We start from the raw sequence: 23,214 nt of genomic DNA, 5'->3' as shown, positions 1-23,214 counted from the left end.
GCCCGGTGCTGCACGAGTGGATGGCTTCTAATTGAAAAGGATAATCATGTCTGTCAAGTGAGTGAGGCTCACTGATGGCCTGGGTCACACCCACAAAATGTGGCTTTAGCGATGGTGTCTTTGGCAAGAAGGACTCACAAAGCCACGATGTTCCCTGAGTTGCTATACGTTGTGCAGGAAATAAATCATTAACAAAACTTAGAAATACTGTGTCATTTATTATCTCAAAACAGCTCTCAGATACATAAAAGATGGCATGGAAAGACATTGTGTATTTAGGTGGCCCCCTCGCAGAAGCTTAAAGATAGGCATTTTAAAGAAATGGCCGTTGAGATTCTAAGGAAAAGTGCAAGGAGCCAATTCTGGCAAACTCACGGTCGCCACCTTTCCTTCATCTTTCTCCTTCCCAGCCTAGGGATCTGTCGGGTGAATCAGGGAGTTTCCAGCCTCATGAGCCTCCAAGCCCTTGCCTCCCGGGACTGAGAGGACACACGGTAGTGGTGACTCCAGCTCACACAGGGCTGGGATGAGACACCACTGCTGATGCCCCCACATGAACAGCTCAGGATTCTCTGGAAACTCACTAAAATTCCTTCCGTTTGGACCAGCACGTGGTAAAATGGAAAGATGGGCTTTTAATCACTAAAATACCAAAACATCCCAATAAGAGGACACAGGGAAGAGCTGTCTATCAAAGAACTTCTACGCTGTGACAAGCACGGTGGGGCTAGCTGCAAACATTCCCGAATATACCCCTACCAGAGTGTCAAGCACTGATATCCCCAGCCCTGCTTTCCACAGCGGGAGACAGCCCCAGAGTGAAGCAGCAGGTGCAGGTCCCAAGCTGATAAGAACAAAAGCCGGATGTGAACCGACGTTGAGTTTGAGTCAAGTGCACTGTCTTTTCCCAACCCCAAAAACATAATGCAGACTGACACACACACAGCTCACAACTAGTCCCATTGCCTTCCACTGAGCGCCTCGGTGCCTGGCACTGCCAGGGGCATCCCAGGGCAGTGGCCAGCGAGGCTCTAATGCATTCCGCTCCTGCAGCAGCACCTGGCTCGGATGTGCTGTAGCCTGCAAGGGCCTTTGGTAGCAAGAGGTCATGGGGCGAGGAAACAGCTTTTAAGTTTCCCTTCAACATGCTGCAGCTGCAACTGCTACATTTAAAAAATCAAAATAAAATTTAAGAGCTTAAAACTAAGCTGTGCGTTTGAAGCTCTGCTCTTCGCATCCCCAGGTGAACCGTTCTGCAGACAACGGCATCAGATTGCTTTTCTTTTCCAAAATCAGGGCTCAAAAGGAGAAAGAAAAGGTAGCACCTGAACAGCTGAAGGAGAGAGAAGGTGATCTAGGAAAAAGAAATCAGCTGTTGGGGCGTGAGAGCAGGAGAGAGCAGGGTGAGGAGGGTGGTGGGCAGCAAAAACGCTAAGAGGTGTCTGTTGGGATAGAAAGTCTTGTTTTTAGGCAGCTGTGGCACAGCTTGATTTTTTCAAAAATAATACTGTACTCACTTTATATGTCGGGATATACGATGATATGTTTGCCACTTGGAAGGCACATTTATATCACAATGCACCACTGGTTTGATCTGAAAAAGGAAAAAATAAGCCTGAAAATTCAGTTCAAATTAGCCAACACTTGCTAAATTCAACAGCCGGCACAGCACTGCCCCAAAACATAAGCAAAGGGGGAAATTCCTTTGTCACTAGAACAGGCAGGGGCGGGTCCAGGAGGGGTGCAGAGAAAGGCAGGTCAGGTGCTGGGAAGGAGAAGACCCAGCAAGGGCGGCGTGACGTGATCCGGGGCTGAGGGCTCTGCACTGCACCTGGGGGAGGTGCCGGGTGCGGGGGCTGAGCCTACTGGCAAAGGTACCACCAAAGGCCGGGCATCCATGCTAGGGAGGCTCCCCATGGTGCCCAAGAAGCATGCATCGATGACCTACTATGCCCAAGAGGTTTGCTGGCCAGGTTATGGGGCCCCAAGAATGGACATGTCGCTTCTGGTTCCATCACAAGACTCCAACCAGAATGTCCTGGCCAGCAGGAGAGCCCCTCCGCCTTCTCTCCTGGTTGCTGTGAATGCAGCCGGACAGGCCGGCCAACCGCCACACATGGCCACAGCCTCAGTCTCAGGTCCACCGCGGATGAGACAAAAATGGCGAAAAGAACTTCTGAGACGTGTCCCAGGTAAACAGAGCCTGTCGTCCTCACAGCCGTCCTGTTTAAGAGTATGCAGAAAAGCAAATGGGGAGGCTCTTACTGGGAAGGGATGTTAGCCCCTCCCCCATGCCGAGTGCCAAGATCCTGACCCACTCACAAGGCTGAGGCTCACCGAGACACCCAGCACCTCAGGTCTGGCCTTCCTCTGAAGAGCTGCTCCCCTGTCCACATCCCGTGTCCACATCCCCTGCCCACCAGGATTGGAAGCTTGGGTCCCTTCACACCTCCCACCGCTGGATCCCCTTCCTCTGCTTGCCTGTCCACTGCAGCCCCACTGCCTGGCTCACAGCCCCCGGCTCTCACCTGGATGCTGGTGACATTCACTCAAGGGCTCCTCACCAGGGTCCCACTCTGTCACCTCCCACAGACACCAACAACTTCCCCACAACACCACTGGGCACAGTCTGACCCAGCCAACAGCCTCGTCACTGTGCACCCCACACGCTCCATGTTATGCTCCTTTGGCCACCCTGGCCCCCAGCCAGTCCATGTGCTTCCCAGGGCCTCTGCTGCACAGTGAGGGCCTCTGCTCCAGCCCCCACAGCCTCTCCACCTCCAGGGCCCCCCTTCACTGCCCGTCCAAGGCCCAGCACTGGGAAACCACCTCTCAGCTGCAGCAGAATCGATCATGCCTCCTGGCACTAAGCCAAATTCATTCGGGGTCCTTCCTACTGCCTACTCTACACCCACCCAGGAAGCTCCCAGCACAGACACATGGTGGCACAGGCCCTGCCTACGCCCCATCCCCCAGAAGGTCAGGGGGCCTGAACTTGTCAACAGGGCCTCCTTCCATGTCTAAGGCTGCTAATCCACGCCTTCCTCGCTAAGCTGCAGCCCCCTCTCCCCTCCCAACCAGACCCAACTTCGCACAGAAGAGGTTCCAGCAGCTCGGCGTCCAGGAGTCCATGCCGATGAGGAGTTCAGGTGGGACAAATGTGTCCTTCCCTCAGTTCCCAGCTCTGCCTTGAGACCCAGCTCTTAAACCTCACCTCTGCTGGGGTCCTGCTGCCTGCCCACTTGCCCATTCTAATGCCAGATCACCAGCTGGGGAGCTCTGCTCCCCGAATCAGACACAGTGGTAATAACTTTTCCTGCCTGGCCTAGCAGGGAGGGTCCTCCTGAGGCCCTGCTCCTCTGTCTCCTCAACACCCAGACCCCGCTGGGTTCCACAGCTCACACACAAGACCATGAGACGAACGACTTAACCTATAATGTGACAGGAGCTGGACTACATCACCCCAAGTTGAATAATGTCACTTATAAAAGCCTTGGCCAAGAAGAGCACCCAAGCCACGCACCCCAGATGCACAGTAGAGAGAGAATGAGCTGCATACCTCATCATAGTGAGAACTGTGCTTTGAAAGAGGAGGGGGGATAGGAGTTACTCTGGGTCTCCTGTCCCTGAAGGAGACCAGGGAGGTGTGTCTCATCCGGGGCTTGGGAGAAGGGTGAGAGGAACCAAAACAGCCACAGCTGCCACTGAGAGGCCATTCTGGCACCTCCCTGAGACCCTACAATGCCTTCCATCAGAACAGAGAGCTGCCCAAGCGGCAGCCTGGCAGACAGGAAGACCCCAGGCTTTGAAAATGGTCAAACCTGGATTCACATCCCAGCTCTTACTATCTACGTGGTCTGGAGAGGCAACTACGCGTCTCTGAGCCGAAGCTGATTACGTTTTCGAATGGGGATCATCACTTACAGAGTTCTTATGAGAATTAACATTGAGATGACAATGAGATAACATTTCACAAAAGGCACAATGCAATAACTATAACAGTAATAAATATTCAGTCCAATAAATATGAGAGTACCCCCCTGCGTGGACACACACACACACACACAGAAACACAGACAGAGACAGAGAAGGAGGGAGGAGGACTGTTCAGGCACCTCCATGTTGATATGACCCAAATAGAATTTCTGATTTTATCTGTAGCCAATGGATCAACCCAGGCTTCCCCACCTCAGAAAATGGAGCAACTCCAGCCCCATTTGTTCAACTATAAACTCTGGTGGCATTCTTGGGTCTTCTCATCCTTTATGCCATCCATGCAACCGTCAGCTCGACTTCAAAGCCACACCTCTGACCCTTCGTTTCTCACCACCTCCACCATCTCTCCCCCCACACCATGAGGATCCTTCCCTCGTGGCAAGCAAAGCAGCCTTTGTAAGCACACATCAGAAGGCGGTGGAATGCCCCTCAGTGAGGCCCGCCCTTGCCCTACCTGCCCCCATGCTGACCTCAGGCAGCTGGCACTGGCTGCCTCTCTACCCTGCCTCTGCACCCCTCCTGGCCTCCCCGCACCCCGGACATGCTTGCGTTCTTGCAGCTCCGGACACACTGTTCCCACACAGGACCTGAGCCTGGAATGTCCTCATCGATCTTTGCCTGGTTTGCCCCTCTTATGTTAAGAAGCCACTTTGATGTCAGCTCCTCAGAGAGGCTCCCCCCGCCTCCATCCGGGCACTTCGTCCTGCCTGTCCTTTCTTGTTCGCTTATTTGCTTCCATCGTCCTTTTGTAGAATGGAAGCCTCCAAGAGCAGGGACCCTGCTGTCATGTTCAACCAAGTACCACCAGTGCCTGAGTGATGAGTGACCCCTAACAGGAATTCATAACTATTTCATGACTACAAATGAACAATGAATGAATGCATGCTACCATGACAAGGGAGGAAGCTCTGCTGCTCTGGAAAGGATTCCAGGAAAAGTAGCCATGGAAGAACGTGGAAATGCACAACTACATCCACTTCACCCTGTTATCATACTATATATAAAATCAAACACACCTGCACACTCACATAAAAAACCAACGCCATGAGTATCAACAGCAAGCATGAATTTACAGACCTCGTTTGAAAACAAAACAACAGAAACTATCCTCTGCAAAATCCCTTTAAAATACAGATGCCCTAAGAAGCAGCTTTCTGCTTGATTGCATAAAATTACAGAAACAATGAGCTAATTGCTCTTTTGAGGTGTTAATGATTCATTAACCCTGATATCACCTGCCTAATTAAGTAACTCCAGCAATTAAATAATGTGATTCTGGACATTTTTTTTTTCTCTGTACTTCATAATCTCCTGAGCAATGTCCAGCACGTATGTCTGATAGTGATGACAGCCTCATTCATACTGGTCAGAGCCAAAGACTCACACCACTCTGCTGAGAGGCTGAAAGAGGCTAGGAGCTTTAGACCTCTTCAACCAAGGCAATTCAACCAAATCCAAATCAAAGGTGGAAGACTCAAGCCGACCACAGGTATATCTCCCAAGGAGCAACCACTGGTTACTGAATACTCACCACGGATCAAGCATTGCAGTAGACTCTACCTGCATTCATACCTAACCCTCAACCTAACCAGGCAAAATACCTAGGTAACAAAGAATCAGAGAGGTCACATAATCTTCCCAAGAACACAAAGCTATTAAGTGTCCTGGCCATGATAAGCCATCAAAAACATTGTATTTTACTTTTTAGCAAAATGAGTACTGGAATCCATGCCAATGTAGCCTAGTACTCAGGAGCCTGTGCTTTGAATCATCCAGGATTCCAGTACTGGCTCTGCCACTTACTAGCTGTGTGACCTTGATCAAGTTGTATAACCTCCCCAAGCCTCAGCTGCCTCCTGCATGCAATGCTAATAGCAGTAGTGCATGCCTCATAAAGTTGTTGCCTCCAAAGTGAGTAGCATGAAATGAGATAACGCATTGTCAAGTGCTTAGCAGATGACTGACATGAAGGTTCAGTTGATAACAGTGTATTAGTTTGTTTTCACACTGCTGATAAAGACATACCCAAGACTGGGTAATTCACAAAAGAAAGAGGTTTGATGGACCTCCAGTTCCTCATGGCTGGGGAGGCCTCACAATCATGGTGAAAGGCAAGGAGGAACAAGTCACATCTTCGTAGATGGTGACAGGCAAAGAGAGCTTGTGCAGGGCAACTCCCGTTTTTTTAAAACCATCAGATCTCGTGAGACTCATTCACTATCATGAGAACAGCACAGGAAAGACCCGCCCCCATAATTTAATCCCTCCGCTGGGTTCCTCCCATGACACAAAATAGCCAACTAAAGCAGGACAGGCAAGTGTGACTGAAACGGTCGGGGGAATGGTTCCTCTGCCTTCTTAGTCATGGTGATAATGAGGTTTTGCATTCCATCTTTCAGAAAATGTTGTGATTCTTTTACTTAAAAAAAAAGTGGGGTTTTACACTTGACTTCACTGATTTCATGTGCTTTGTAAAGTTCCATCATCATTTTAAAGGCTGGGATTTTGCCTCCACTGGAAAGCTGGGAAGGAAGCAGGTGTCCCAGCTCTCCAAGTCCTGTACCCCTAACTGAGACGCCCTGTCTGGGGAAGTCTGTGTCTGAGTTCCTTGTATGTCCCTCTAGGATGGTGCCTGACCTGAATAATGATGGACCCTGGTTGGAAGTTGCCAGAGCTAGCGGAGCTCTGCACCATCCAGGCCAGCATCCCCATGCTCCTGATGAGAAGACTGAGGTTCAGAGAGCAGTGACTTCTCTGATGTCAGCACAGCAGTGCCCAGGAAGCTAAAGCCAAGAGCTTTGCTCCCAATCAAGGGTATTTGCCCCCTCACTGCTCTTCCTAAATAAAATAAAATTTGAATTTTTATATTTCAAATCTTATTTGTTCAGAATGTATTTCTTTATACTGAAAAGTGCTTTCTCTTTTCTGAGGCATTCTGAATTACCAACATCTCCGCACCCCTAAGCTTCTCTCCTCATCACCATCATCACCACCCCAGCAACCTTAACCCCCTTCTCAAACTGTGGGGAGCACACATGCAAAGCAATTAACTAAGCAACAGGTATTCCTGAGTGGGCGACATTCAGAAGACGCCCTTCTGTTCCACCTTTTGTAAAAAGAAAATAGTAACAAATGAGACCAACCACTCCTTCTGGCTTGATGTTAATTACCTACATTATCTGCACAGGGTTTGATGATAGCCACTACAAAGAAAATAACTGAAAAGGAAGAAAGAGGGAAGATTGAAACTATCAGAGTAATGAGCAGACAAAACCAAGAACAGAAGAGGTATGGCGATTATAGGGGCATGCAACTTATACCTCATCAGCACAAATTTTACCAAAGTTAATTGCTCCTTTCTGCCAATGGTTGGGTCATATACTTACAACAGAAGAGCAAAGCTGCTGACAAATGTTGACCTATGGATGGGGAAGAGATTTCTGTGCCCAGCCTAGGAAGAGGAAGACATCTACAGAGGGGTCAGCAGGGAGGTGAGAAGGTAGGAAGAAAGACACAGTAGGACTGGTCAATCTGCTGTTCAAAAGCCTCCTCCCCCGAGCCTGAGACTGAAACTGAAATCTTCAACACTGGTTGCTCTTCGGGCCAAGGCACTATCTCAAAATGCCTCTGACAACAATGCAGAGAAAGGAAGTTAGCTGTCTGTCAACACAGCAGCAGGGATCACGCACAAAGGCCTGAGCCCTGGAAAGAAGGGTGTCTGGAGGAAAAGGACATCCCAAAGAGAAAGGGGAGACACTGCTGGGGGGGAGAGAAGAGAGTCCCCAAAGAGACATATGCCTCCCTACACAGCAGGAAGAATAAAAACTAGAATAGGTGCAATGAAGTAGAAAATGGGGGGAAAAGTAGAGAAAAATAATAAGCCAAAAGTTGGCTCTTTGAGGAGTTCAATAAAATTAATAATCCTATAGATGGACAGATAAGAAAATAGAAGATATAAATAATATCAGGAATGAGAGAGGCAACATCACTTCAGAGTCTACAAATATTAATAAAATAAGAGAATGTTATAAACAACTTCATGCCAAGAGATTCCACAACTTAAACTAAATGAACAAATTAAAAGACACAAACTAGCAAAGTTCATTCAAGAAGAAATAACCTAAAGAGCCCTATTTTTACTAGAGAGTTGAATGTGTAGTTCATAGTCTTCACACCAAGACAACTCTAGGCCCTGATAGCTCCACTGGTAAATTCCATCAAACATTTAAGGAAGAAACAGTACCAATTCTAGACAAGCTCTCCAAATACCTTTCCATCAAGACAACTGCAGGTCTGGATGGTATCACTAGTAAATTCTACCAAACATTTAAGGAAGAAATGATAGTAAAACCAGAGAAAGACATTACAAGAAGAAAAAAACAACAAATCAACATCCCTCTATGAACAGAGACATAGCAAATAAACAGAGACATTAGCAAATAAAATTCAACAAATATAAAAAGGATACTCTATGATCACATGGGGTTTGCCCCAGGAATGCAAGGTTGGCTCCATGTTTGAAAATCAGTTCATGTAATTCATAATATTAACAAATTAAAAATAAGAAACCATATGATCATTTCAACAGACATAGACAACGTCCTGCCCAGTCCAATTTAAATCCTAATCCTGCATCCCACTGAGAGTTTCTCCCCTGAGCTCAAGCCTGACCCAGCTGCACGTGGAAAGGGTGCATGGTTCTTTCATTGTTTCATAGTATTTTACTCTGCCTTCAACCTCCTACTCATCTTGGCATCAGAACAAGGGAGTGTCTGATACAACTGGAGCTACTGCCATCTGACCTCCCAGCTCCTCTTCCTTGGCAGGTGTCCAAATATGGCTCTTGGGGAGGGAGGGAGGTTACAGGCTTTACTGAGTTCCTCTGAAAACCTCACAGAGACTCCACGCTGGACTATTCCTGATGCAGAATATTTCTGATACCTTCCCCAGCTGACTCTTGTCTCAAATCACAATCCTTTGCTGCATCCCCACAGACCTTTACCGTGGCTGGCAATGATTCTTAACCAGCTCAAGTCTGGCTACCTTTGAGGCATCAACTCACCTCCCAGGGAAAGGCACACACCTTTGCCACACCAGCTCCCCAGAGGGGACAAGTGCAGTTTCCACAGCTGCTGTCTCCCCAAGCTGTCTTCATGGGCAGCACGGAGCCCACCGTTCTTCAGGTGCCTTGAGGATGACAGAAGCAGGTGCCTCCTCCACACTCACCTGCAAACCCAAACCCCTAGTATATGGGCTGGGTTGTCCCAAGCACACCCTAATCCTCTCAAGAGGTGCTTTACCCTGCAGCACCCAACCTGGTCCCTCCCACCACACACCAGCGCTCTGAGCTATCCTCTGGAAACTCACCTCTGATTTGAAGGGGCATGAAGCACCCACAGGGAGGAGAGAGAAAATGCCACAGCATTCACTGCTCTCAATAGTTTCTTCATTCAATAAAATTGCTAGCTTACAGTCCTTATATAAGGTTTAAGGGTGATATGGCACCGGCTTGGTACCTGAAGCATCTTTGACGTTTTTATACCTGATGCTTCAGAACATGGGGAGTGTCTAGCAACATTCCAAGACATCAGGCAAAGCCCCATCCAGCCCTCTGCGGGACAGGCTGTAGAGGCAGGGGGATGCCTGACACGGTTGCCCCATCCCCATTATCCTGACCTCCAACCCACGTCAACCCTAATCTTCACTGTGACCCTTCAGCATACTGGGAAAGGCCGGCAAGAGAAAGACAGCAGCTCCAGCTCAGAATGGGGAGCAGAATGACACGAAATGTGGACAGCCAGAGGCTTGAGAGGCCACAGGGAAGAGCCCCTAGAGAATGAAAATGGCTGCACCAAGCCTGCAGGGTTTTGTAAGGCACTAGATAGGAAAATCTTCTGCCCCGCACAGTGCTTGTTTCAGAGTGGGTGCTCAGTGAGGGGCTGCTCAGTTCCAGTGTTGACTGAATGGCGACGAAAACTGACCCCCGTCTTCCCTATGCTGCCCCCCAGTCCACAAGGCACTGGACTTTCTCAGAGGGCAATAGCCAAGCATGTCCCGGAGCTGAACACAGGAGAGGCTCACTCTTTGGGACCAACACACGGTCTGGCCACATGAATCTCATTGATAGAAATAGCCACACGCCTGATTTATGCATCATGGGCCAATAGAGACATGCCCTGCTAAAAATATAATGAGAACTGATTCTCTCAATGCTTCCAAAATTGCTGACTCTAAGAGCCAGAGAAGCTGTTCCATAGAATCAGACAGCCAGACAGTCTGTGGAGCCTGTGGTTGTCCTGGTCAGCCTCACTCAGAAGCAAGGCGTCATCTAGGCCAATCCACAGAAGCAGCAAGGAGACAAGAGGGTCCCTAAGGCCCTGCCAACCTCCAGCCTTCCTGTAAGTACTCAATACTGCTTCATTCATTTATTCAATGCCTATTCATGGAGGACCCGCCTCTGATGGTAGGAAGAGTGCTAAGAGTTAGGACACAGTGGTGGAAAAGACCAACACTATTCCTGTCCTCAGAAGGCTGGGAGCACAGAAGGACACAGACAGACAGGTCAACAAGCAGTTACATTGCCTGGTGCCAGGGGCTCTGCTGAGGCCAGCATGGGTACCATGGAAGCACAGGAGAGGAACGTCTGACCCTCACTGGGGAGAAAGGAGGCTTTCTGGAGGAAGAGGCCTTTGATTGAGACCTGAATTATAAGCAAAAACCAGTCCACTGAGTTAAACAAGGCAGGAGGGACAGCATGAACAAAACCCTGGCTTGAGGAGGGGTGCATGGGGAGAGGCCTTTGGGAAACTGAACATCCATCGAGGACTAGTTCCCAGACACAGAGTGGGGAGCAGTGAGAGGCAAAGCTAGAGAAGAACACAGGGGCCAGATCAAGAAGAGCCTTAAAGGCCATGGTAAATAATACAGACTTCACCTCCCTGGAGCCAAGAGAAGTGCCTTAATGTATGTGAACAAGGGGAGCAACGTGATCACACTGGAAAGGGACAAGGTTGGAAGCGGGGAGACCAGAGGAAGGCACAGACTCCTCCCAGATGACCAAGCTCGGCAGCCTCAACAAGGCTAGGAGCAGCCGGGATGACAGCAGGTGAGCTGACTCGAGAGTAGATCAGGAGGTGGGACAGGTGGGCAGGGAGGGACTAGGGGTTGCTGGGAGAGGTAAGGGTTGAGAAAAATGCCCAGGTTTCTGGTTTTAGGAGCTGGGTGGGCAATTCCATCTTCTGGAATAGAAAACACAAAATAACAATTGTGTTTGAGGGCAGAGGCCAGAGTTCAAACTTGGGCATGCCAAGTTTGAGATGTCTTTGGGACATCCAAGTGACAGTGGCTAGAGATGTGGGTCCTGACTTTGAGAGAGACCTGTGCATCTTCAGCACATGGATGATTATGGAAGTCATGGAGAGAATGGGGCGGCGATGGCCTGAACTACAAGAGAAAAGGATTTGGAGAGCACCCTATGAAGCAGCAGCGCTCAAAGCACAGGCAATGACTATAGTTCCACAAGTAAAAGAAAAAACAGTCATAGAAAATGAGAAGAGAGAAGAGCTTCCGAAGAGACGGAAAGAAATCATCTCATTCCAGGATGAGAAAGAGGACCACCTCAGGCCTATCAGCAGGGCCATGACCAACAAGGCCCAGATGTTGATCACCTGATGATGGGTAAACAAAGAGTGCTGGATCCACACAACGGAATGGAATTCAGCCTTAGAAAGGAATGAAGCCCTGATACATGCTATGACAATGGATGAACCTTGAAAGTATTATGCTAAGAGAAGCCATGTGCAAAAGGCCGCATATCGCCTGAATCTATTGCCACGAAATGTCCAGAATACGCAGGTCCTATGGAGACAGCAGTTACCATTGTATATAATTCGATGTCATTTTATATAATTATAATTCTATTATAATAATAACAATAATCCTCACCCACCCAAGGCCATTTCTCGAGTAAGTCTCCCTGTTGTTCACATCATCAATTTTCCCTCTGCAATGGCTACTCCCATCATCACACGCATGATGTCACTTCTCAGAAAAATTATCTTGGCTTTGTCTCCCCCTCCAGCTGCCTCTACGTTTCCTTCCTTCCTTTAGAGCAAAATTTGTTTAAAGAGCAATTTGTATCTTCCATCTCTCTTCTATTCTTTTCTGCCCACGACTTCCACGTTACTAAATCCAATGGTCCCTTCTCAGTCTTCATCTTCCTTGTCTGACCAGCAACGTCTGACACAGATGGCCCACCGCACCTCTCACCACCCAGCATCCTGCACTCACCTGGCCTTTTTCCAGCCCTCTCTGTCCCTTCTCACCTCCCTGCCCTCTAAGCACTCCAGGACCGCCCTCGGAACTCCCCTTTGTTCTGCCCACACTGACTCCCAGCGTGAATTCATATTCACCAACGATGCCACCACACTGACCTGAATCACCCCTGTCCCTTGACTGGATCACTGCAGCAGCCTCCTACTCATGGCTATCCACATGGCAGACAGACACTCTGGCTCGAAGTCAAATGTCACTCCCTGAACAACAGGCCACGGGTCTTTGCATCGTCAGTTCTACCTCTCAGGATGCTTTTATCCAAGATATCTAAATAGCCAGCTCCCTCACTTCTTTTGAGACTGGACTTGAAAGTCACCTCCTCAATGAAGGCCACCTGGTTATCCTCTCTAAAATCAAACAGCCCCCAGCATGACATTTCATATCCCCCACATACTCTATATTGTATGGATTTTGTTTATTGTCTGTCTCACCACCTGAAGTGCAAGCTCCTTGAGGGCAGGGATGTTTTTCCTTTTTATACAACTGCTTCAAACAGTACCTGGTACATAATCAGTGCTCAATAATTATTTAGTGAAAGAACCGCTGGGCTTAGTAGACATATGCATATTATTTGATGATGTGTTGCTGCTCTGGTGCGACCAGCCACAGGAAAGCAAACATTTCCAAATACACAAGTGTTGGGATTAAATCTGACGGATGGATGGATTGAAACTTTAGAACACTGTGATGACCAGAATACATGCATAATTACATTTAACCTCTATTTCATAGATACAGTCATACCCATTAACTGAGCATCAGAGAAGTTAATTTATCTAAATGACAGAGCCCATGATATTTCCACAAAACTATAGCACCAGCATGGCAATGTGTCAGGAAAATTAAGGATAACACACAGCACTTGGGAGATGTGGGGAACACCCAGTCTCACAATGGGCACCAGATTTAACTTGGTATATCCTCTCAAGAGAGCAGTTTAGTAGGATATATAAAAATGTTCTCTAAATGTCAAGCAAAAGATGGCTGGTTTTAAAAACATAAGTCACACATCACTTAATGCAATACTCTAAATCCACTAAAAAGTATTACAGGAGCCTATTTCTTGACATGTGGAGATTTCACAATGCATCATTAAATAGAAAGGAATTTTGAAAAAAAGGTAGATTATGCTCCCATTTTGCTTAAATATATTTATAAAGCTAGAAGTATATACATGTATACAGGTATATGTGTACGTGTCAAAAAGCATATGGAAAAACAGTGGTTAATCTCTGAATGATAGGATTATGAATATGTTTTTCTTTTAAATTACATATGTTTTCTCATTTTTCTACAATGGGCATGAATTATATGGTACTTTTTTTATTATTATTGTTGTTTAAGTTCTGGGGTACATGTGCAGAATGCACAGGGTTGTTATACAGGTATACACATGCCATGGTAGTTTGCTGCATCCATCACCCCGTCATCTACATTAGGTATTTCTCCTAATGCTATCCCTCCACCATCCCCCAACCCCCTGCTATCCCTCCCCTAGCCCCCAACCTCCCAACAGACCCTGGTGTGTGATGTTCCCCTCCCTGAAAATGGAAACGGAAGCTTCAAAAAAATCAACAGGTCAACAGCAAACAGCAAACAGTGGTCTCGCCATTGGCAAGATCACTAAGAAATATGGTGGAAGTGAACATTGGTTCAGCCAGACCGAAGTACTGCAGCCTAAGCTTGAGTCACTTGGACAATAAGGCAGGAAATCATGTAAAACACTTCATTAAAATGCATATTTAAATTAATTTTAAAACATCTTTAAGTTAGATTCACTAGTAGCTACTGGTATTTACTGGTAGCTATGATCTAAAAAATTCATCTCAGCAAATCACATCCTTCTCTTCCATGACAAAAATGTGGTCTAAGCGAATGGTACCCTTGTTGTTAGTACAGGATAGGCCCCCTGAAAGAGCAGAATTGGAACACATGCTTTGTGGGGGAAGAAAAAACATTGAATTGGATTTATCTGTTCCTAGTAAATCTGCCCAAATCTCTAAAACTTGAGATTGCAAACCAGAAATGTCACTGTTGTTTAAAAGGACTGCTATGAGAGAAGTTCTTCCATTGAAGTAAGACCAAGGACACTTTTCTCATTAAACCAACATGGCACAGTCAATGAAAGCCAAGATTGCAAGAGCATTTTTTGCTAATCTAATTTTCCTTGTCAGTCCATTTAATAAAAAGCAATTTCAAATTCATTACGTTGAAGTATTTTAAAAATCATTTCTATAATATTAAATGTATATTATTCTAATTAATTTTAAGTAAATTTCTACATAAATCAAAATCTCTGGGGAAGCTTCTTCAATTTTCCCACTAACATATTTTGACCAAAACAGAAATTATGTGAAAGAATAATTTACAGAAGCTAGGTCTTTCTATTCTGTATTAATGCATCACAAAATAAGACTAAATAACGTAGTAAAACATTTAAACATTGAATTTCTGGACTTGGCAAAGCTTATACCACACCGAATTTATAAAACAGTTTATACTGGGATTCCTATTGCAGGCAATAATGGATATGAAATTTGGATAAGATGAGCTGCAATGTCAAGGCATTATGAATAATAATAGCACTGACCACTTACTGAGCTCTTGCTGTTTGTCAAAAGTGCCAGGCTGAGTGTTTTACAAAGACCTCACTTAATCCTGCCCACAGTCGGAAAGATATATCATTTTAGATCACTCCCTATGGATCTAATCCCGGATGACATACCACAAGTCATTTAGCCATTTCTCTACTGGTGGACATTCAGGTTGTCCCCAGCTTTTTGTAAATTAGAAACAAAATGCTACTGCAAACATCCTTAGACCCCAGTGTGTGAACAGACCAAGGCCTGTCAAGCTGGAACCCGTGCAGGAAGGGCTGCACATGGCCTTAGCTTCCAACTAGGTCTCCAGGAGCTTTTAGGGCTGAGGCACGCAGCTCCCCCGACCCTGGGCGCCCAGGATGCGGCTGTTCTCAACTCGCCCTAGAAAGAGGTGGAGCAGCAGAGGGGGAAGGCCCTCATCCTGGTGCTCTTTCTGCAGAAGCTTCCCCAGCCCCTCACATGGCTCTCGCAGAACGCTGTGCCCCATCCTGCTGGCTTCCTGCATCTTCCCTGGGAGAACTGCTTTGTACCTACACTCAAAACACCGCGGGCGCCTTCCGCCACCACGGCACACCAGGGTTCTCTCTCTGTGATGTAAGGGCCTGAACATCTATCAGAAAAAAACTCCTGCGGTGACTTAATTCTATGAATTAAATGGAAGAAATTCATTTAACACCAGCAAGTCGTACAAAAGCAGTCATGGGTCTTTCCCTGGGAAAAGAGTGGGAGAAATCCTGGAATCATTCCTAGAATGCCTGGTTCTAGTCCAAACTCCACTGCAAACGAGCCACCCAACTGCAGATGGTGCTTAACCTTTCTTGAACTCCTTATTCCTCTTTTAAATGGCAGGTATTAAGGCCTGCCCTGCCTCACTCACACGGTTGCTGTTTTTCCATTTCTGTAGATGAGACTATAGGTGTGAAAACATGCTGAGAACATAAGCCACACAACATTCCATGTTAAAAGAGAAGAAACTTCAGGACATTGAACACGATGATGAAGCATTCATGGACTAACGTGACTCTCCAATGCCCAGGGTGACGTGCAGGCATCTCAGCCCTGGTTACGTGACTATGGTCACATACAAAATCAATGGCATGGAGGGCTCACAAAGAAACCCATACAGTCCTAGCACTTGGCATCTGACCATAGCATTTCCATTTCTGGAACATAAAGAAAACAAGCAAAGACAAGTGTTTTTTGTTGAGACAGGGTCTCACTCTGTTGCTCAGGCTGGAGTGCGATTGTGCAATCGTAGCTCACTGCATCCTCAAACTCCTGGGCTCAAGTGATCCTCCCACCTCAGCTCCCCACGCGCCACCAGGCCTGGCTAATTTTTTTTTTTTTCACTTTTTGTAGAGATAGGGTCTTGCTGGTCTAGAATTCCTGGGCTCAAGTAAGTCTCCCACCTTGGCCTCCCAAAGTACTGGGATTACAAGTGTGAACTATGGCACCAGCCGACAAGTCTTTTAGCTCATTAGGTTTGACACTGTCTCTGTGATCATAGGTGCATGCCCATAAGCCACAAGGCAGGCAAACTGTGGTTTAGTAAGTAGTAGTAACGCCACTGGGAGTGGCAGGCAGCCTTCGGTCCTGTGACTGGCTGGCTCTGTGTCCTCGTGTGCAGCAGCAGGACACAGCTCTAAATCTCAGCTACTCTTACGGTCCCCTCCAGGCTCAGCAGAGTTCCTGGAGTCAATCATGTGTGTCAGCCAAAGCTCTCGGTGATGGCTCCAACTCATTCAGGGTTGGGTCCACCACTGACCTGTATCCAAGCAAATGCTTGTCCCACCAACACAAGCGTTTACACAACAAACAATAATAGTTGCAAACCCTTTTTAGGGGTGACTACTTCCACAAGAGAAAACAGGGGCGGATCCTGAGCGTCAGGCACATCCAGGCCATGCACACTGACATGACACTGCTCCATCCTCACAAGCAAAGTGAGTTTTTAGAAATATTATGGGAGCCGGTCCAGAAGTAAATAGTAAAGACATTAAAATTATGCATGTTAATTCTACTTCACTATAAATAATCACTAATGTGAACAAACATGTCTCTACAAAGGGTCCATTATCTTATATCACTGTTTAAAACAGCAAAAAGGCAAAGTGTGCTCAAAGAGGTTGGGCTAAGTAATGATGATAAATTCACACGGTGGAATAGTTTTCAGGCATTAAAAAATCATGTTGCAAAAGGACATTTACAATGAGAAAATGGTCATGGCACATAGTAAATAAAAAGCAGATTAGGAAAGAGTATTATTGGATCCTGTTTCTGGAAATACGTAAGTCTATACGTATGTGCATACGTGTGTGTTTGTGTATCTATATTTGCTCCCTGTGCATAGGAAAACAGAAATAGACATGACAAAATGCAAAGCTGTCATCTCTGGGGGGTAAGATTGGTAATTATTTTCATTCTCTTCATTGAGCTTTCCTGTGCAGTATGTTTTTTAATAACTTCAACTTTCAGATTCAGGGGGTACACGTGCAGGTTTGTTACATGAGTACATTGCGTGATGCTGAGGCTTGGGGCATAATTTATTCTGTCACCCAGGCAGTGAGCATAGTATCCAATAGTTAGTTTTTCCACCCTTGCCCCGTTGCCTCCCTCCCCCACCTATTAATAGTGGCCCCCAGTGTCTACTGCCATCATCTGGCACCCATGACTACCTACTGTTTAACTCCTACTTGTAGGTGAGAACATGCTGTATTTCATTTCTGTTCCTGCGTTAATTCACTTTGGATGATGGTTCCAGCTGCATCCATGTTCCTGAAAACGACACGACTTTGATCTTTTATGGCTGCGTAGTATTCGATGGTGTGTATGTACCACATTTTCTTCATCCATCCACCACTGATGGGCACAAGTTGATTCAATGACTTTGCTATTGTGAATAGTGTGGCAATCAATGTATGAATGCATGTGACTTTTTGGTTATTTTCCTTTTTAAATGGTAGTCCTGTTTTAATTTCTTTGAGAAACTTCCAATGGCCCTGCACAGTGGCTAAATTAATTACATTCCCACCAACAGTGTATACACATTCCCTTTTCTCCATGGTCTCACCAGCAACTTCTGTTTTTTGACTTTTTTAAAATAGCCATTTTGATATTATTAAAAAGTCAAAAAAACAACAGATGCTGGCAAGGCTGTGGAGAAAGATAACACTTTTACACTGTTGGTGGGCAGTAAATTAGTTCTGCCATTGTGGAAGACAGCGTGGTGGTTCCTCAAAGACCTAGAGGCAGAAATATCATGTGGCCCAGCCATCCCATTACTGGGTATACAACCGAGGGAATATAAATCATTCTGTCATAAAGATACGTGCACACATAGGTTCACTGCAGCACTATTCACGATAGAAGAGACATGGAACCAACCTAAATGTCCATCAATGACAGACTAGATAAAGAAAATATGGTACATATATACCATGGAATATTATGAAGCCATAAAAGAGAGTAAGGCCATGTCCTTTGCAGGGACATGGATGGAGTTGGAAGCCATTATCCGCAGCAAACTAACGCAGGAACAGAAAACCAAACACCACATGTTCTCACTTGTAAGCGGGCGCTGAATGACAAGAACACATGGACACAGGGAGGTGAACAACGCACACTGGTGCCTGTAGAAGGGGAGGAGGGGAGGAGGGGAGGAGCGGAGGAGGGGAGGAGGGGAGGAAGGGAGGAGGGGAGGAGGGGAGGAGGGGAGGAGCGGAGGAGGGGAGGAGGGGAGGAGGGGAGGAGGGGAGGAGGAGAGGAGCGGAGGGAGGGGAGGAGGGGAGGAGGGGAGGAGCGGAGGAGGGGAGGAGCGGAGGAGCGGAGGAGGGGAGGAGCGGAGGAGGGGAGGAGGGGAGGAGGGGAGGAGGGGAGGAGCGGAGGAGGGGAGGAGCGGAGGAGGGGAGGAGGGGAGGAGCGGAGGAGGGGAGGAGGGGAGGAGGGGAGGAGCGGAGGAGGGGAGGAGGAGAGGAGCGGAGGAGCGGAGGAGGGGAGGAGCGGAGGAGGGGAGGAGCGGAGGAGGGGAGGAGCGGAGGAGGGGAGGAGCGGAGGAGGGGAGGAGGGGAGGAGGGGAGGAGGGGAGGAGGGGAGGAGCGGAGGAGGGGAGGAGGGGAGGAGGGGAGGAGCGGAGGAGGGGAGGAGCGGAGGAGGGGAGGAGCGGAGGAGGGGAGGAGCGGAGGAGCGGAGGAGGGGAGGAGCGGAGGAGGGGAGGAGGGGAGGAGGGGAGGAGGGGAGGAGGGGAGGAGGGGAGGAGGGGAGGAGCGGAGGAGGGGAGGAGGGGAGGAGCGGAGGAGCGGAGGAGGGGAGGAGGGGAGGAGGGGAGGAGCGGAGGAGGGGAGGAGGGGAGGAGCGGAGGAGGGGAGGAGGGGAGGAGGGGAGGAGCGGAGGAGGGGAGGAGGGGAGGAGGGGAGGAGGGGAGGAGCGGAGGAGCGGAGGAGGGGAGGAGTGGAGGAGCGGAGGAGGGGAGGAGGGGAGGAGGGGAGGAGCGGAGGAGGGGAGGAGCGGAGGAGGGGAGGAGGGGAGGAGCGGAGGAGGGGAGGAGGGGAGGAGGGGAGGAGCGGAGGAGCGGAGGAGCGGAGGACAGCATAAGGAGGCACAGTTACTGGATGCTGGGCTTAATCCCTTGGTGATGGGATGATGTGTGCAGCAAATCCCATCGCACACGTTCACCTGTGTAACGAATCTGCGCGTCCTGCGCACGTGCCCCTGAACTTAAAAGTTGAAGAAAAAATACATAAAATGATTTGTAAAGTAGCCATTCTGGCTGGTATGAGATGGTATCTCACTGTAGTTTTAATTTTCTGCACTGTATTTCTTGATACTTCTCTCAATGGGAACTACTTTTATAATCGCATTTTTCAAAAGAACAAAGGAGAAATTCAAAAATAAAACATGTTTAAACTCTTTTGGGTAATGTAGCCTCACAGAGTGAGTGCCCAGCAACCTAGTGCCTGCTCTAGGAGGACAAGGCTTGCGTGGGTGTGGAAATCCTGCTCAGCATTTCACTTCTGTAGACCAAGTTTTCCTCTATGAGAAAACAAGAAGTTTTCACAAGAGAGTCTGAAACTGCCCCCCATCCTGATATACTGCCCTTTAAGTCATATCTTATTTAAATCACTGAAATATTTAAAGGATGAACCGAGACTCACACTCTAACAAATGTTCTCAAGGGTAATTTCCAGAACTGTTACTTAATCCCACTCCCAGCCCCACACGGAGAGCGGAAAGCAGGTACAGAGGTGTCAGGACGACCGCAAATCATTTCCATGCTCTTTATCCAGGGAGCCCTGACATTCAATGACTGCCAGAATTGCTGTCTCGTTGGAAACTTGCCCTCGTGCCCTTGGCAAGTTACAACCTGAGGTGAGTCAAGCAATAAATTTGACTTATTTTAACTGCCCTGAAGGGCAGACTCCAAGAAAGCAGCCGAATGCTTCTGGAAGCTGGTGCTTGTGAACAGTGCTGGGGCTGCTGGTGTGTCCTGCATGGAGCTCTGGGTGGCACTCCAAAGACACAGAGAAGAGCAGCTTCTGTAAGATGTAGCAGGGAAGCCCTTACCTAGTGCTGGCACATTACGTATATTTTATCATTTAGTCCTTACAACAAGCTTCTGAGGTATCGATTATCATCTCCATCACACAGGTGAGGAAATGGACGAACAGCAATATTACAACTTAGAGAAGCAGATGCCCTCAAAATAATTCACCCATGTAATATTCCACAAAGTAAGCCCATTTTTTAAGTAAAAAGTATGTTGAATTCTAAATATCAACAGGCTATCTGGCTTAAAACTGTGGTTTTATTGCTTACAAAAAAAGCATGTCTCTTTAAACAAATTAAATGGTTATTTTTACTAAGAATCAAGTGATAGAAACAGCGTGATGGAATGTTCTGTCCTGCAGACCTAACAAATGTCTATCAGGTATAAAAATGTTGAGAACTTGCGACAAATCTTTAAATTTAGCATTATAATTAGCTTCAGCACTTCAATGCACTTCAGCACTGCATAACTCTAAACTTTTCCTGATACCTGTCTTTCCAAACCTCCCCCCAAAACAAAAGGAAAGTGAAGACTTTAATTGTGTGGCGTGTCTCTAAGATGACTATCTCCTCTGCACGTCTGAGCCTCTCTTCACTGCCTCCCACCGCTTGGTTACTTAAGTGCTTTGACACGTATGACAAGCTTGCACAGCCTGCAGTGAAGCCTTCTGACTTCAAGAGCAATGCGTCCTTGCAGGTATTCCCAGCTAAACACTGCTTCTGTAAAACTTCAATTATTCTACGCTGACATTTCGATTTTTACCAAGTTGTCCAATTTATTCCATTTTTAGTTGTTAGAAGTGAGCACTTACTTCCTTCAACTTCCTTATCTTTGCAGGCTTTCGGGGAACTATATGAATATAACTGCAGAAGAAGAAAGAAGAAAACATAATTAGAAGGCAGACAGTTACACAGAACATTCAGACTCTTGAGAGACGAGTCCTTTTTGGGCTTAATAGATACAACCCCACAGCAGTTTGGAACTAGAATCTAAAACCTTCCCAGTGTTAGAACCTCCGTCAGAATACAGCAGCGATGCTGTGGGAGGACAGTTTTCACACTGGGCACCATTGGCATTGCCCCTTTGAAGTGTCTCTTAAGTGACATTGCTTTCCCTTATTAAAGATTATTAAAGAGAAACCTGAGAAATTATCTGATTAACAGCACTTTTTAAGCAGATCACTGAAGGCCCAGAACTGTGAGCTCATCAATGTTCCCACTACAGGCTAAGGTGGGAACAGAAACCCAGACCTTCCTCCAGCTCCCCTGCACCTCCCCTGCTCCCTCCTCACTCCCAGAAATTCAACACTTCCCCTGTCGCCAAAACTGCAAACTGGAAAAGAGGCCCCATCATAAAATGTGTCCAAGTCCCATTAACACAATTTTTTTACCATTGGGCACTTTGGGGACTTCCATATTCCTCAAAAATAAAATGTTTTAATGGGTAATAAATAATACCTTCAAATTTATATGTGATATTAAGGTTTATTCCTGATTTTTAAAATACATGTTTTTGAGATCATCATTTTTGATAATTTTAGCAATAGTCAGAGAAGGGTCAATTTAGACTGATAAAGAAGGGAAACAAATAACTGAGCATCCAATCAAGAGGCACAGACGCAGGTCCCCATCAAATGATGACACTCGCCAAGGGTGGTCTCAGGGACTGGTGGGGGCTGTGGCTAGCGGGAGCGTCCTTTCCCGCTCTGAGGTGGACAGTGCCTCACAGGTCCAGACGGTGGAGACGCGCGCGGCTACGACCAAGTCCTCTGAACAGACAAATCCTCTATTTTTTTCAAGGACAACCAAAAGCTCCTATTAGTGCATGAATTCTCCCAACGATAAAATGTTGCAGCCAACTCAAATCTTTGAAAACTGTATGAGTGAAACAAACACGGCTGCTGGCTGAGCCAGCCTGCGCCCCTCCCACTTGCTGACAGGCCCTTGTATCCGCTCCTCAACAGCTTAGTCTAGTCCACCTATTTTCCAAATAAATATTTTAGATGGCTTCTAAGTTCCCAAACTTCATATTTGCATATGAACATGAATCTTTCACATGAGACATCTGGTTTTCATTACATGGAACCGAAAATAAAATGTAACACAGAAAAACTAACACATAAAAAGATCCTTCAAAAACACAAAATACTGTTTATTATTTCAGTGTTGCACCCCCAAGAACATATATAAACAGAAGGAAAGGACCGTCGTTCCTCAGAGAGCCTCTGACCTGAGGTCTTTATCCCAGGCGCTTAGAGAAGCCTGCTGGGTGGGCTTGAGTTGCCCTGAGGTGGGCGGGGAGTGGGTCTGGGAAGCAGGGATGGGACCGTGAGGTGCAAGCTCCCTCCTGGCTACTTCCGGAGAACAAAGGAAGGGAAGGAACCACCCATGAGAGCCGGTGCCAGGCATTTCACAGTACTGCATTCATTCTGTTCTCCCAACGGTCCTGTAGACTGGGTGTTAAGCCAGGCCGCTTTATTGATGAGGAAACCAAGTCTTGGAGAGGTTATTTAACTAGTTAAACGTTTCTCAGATAGAGAAAGCCAGGATTAAACTCTACCAGTCTCTGGCTCTAACCCCAGCATTCCTCTATCACAGCTTCCTCTCCACCCACTTTTCCTCCTTCTCCTGTCATCTGCCAGTTCCCAGGGTACAAATGGGTGGCCAGGGAGATGAGAAGAAAATGCCGGGGTGAGGAAGAACCAGGATAGTTTGATTCAAATAGCACATTCACACTCACGTC

The 23,214-nt window shown here is 47.1% G+C and overlaps 1 protein-coding gene across 1 annotated transcript in view; it reads right to left on the bottom strand.

The window, feature by feature from the left end:
* The window catches only part of DCDC2C (doublecortin domain containing 2C), a 140,101-nt gene that overhangs the window by 114,288 nt on the left and 2,599 nt on the right, over positions 1-23,214 (bottom strand). The window contains 2 exon segments of the mRNA XM_074406589.1: positions 1,518-1,594; positions 21,284-21,335. Coding sequence (XP_074262690.1) covers positions 1,518-1,594; positions 21,284-21,335 — 129 coding nt within the window.

This window comes from Saimiri boliviensis, chromosome 1 (genome assembly GCF_048565385.1).
Source record: "Saimiri boliviensis isolate mSaiBol1 chromosome 1, mSaiBol1.pri, whole genome shotgun sequence".
In the NCBI taxonomy this organism is placed as follows: domain Eukaryota; kingdom Metazoa; phylum Chordata; class Mammalia; order Primates; family Cebidae; genus Saimiri; species Saimiri boliviensis.
The sequence above is the reverse complement of the archived record's forward strand: the minus strand, read 5'-3'. Positions and strand labels throughout refer to the sequence as shown.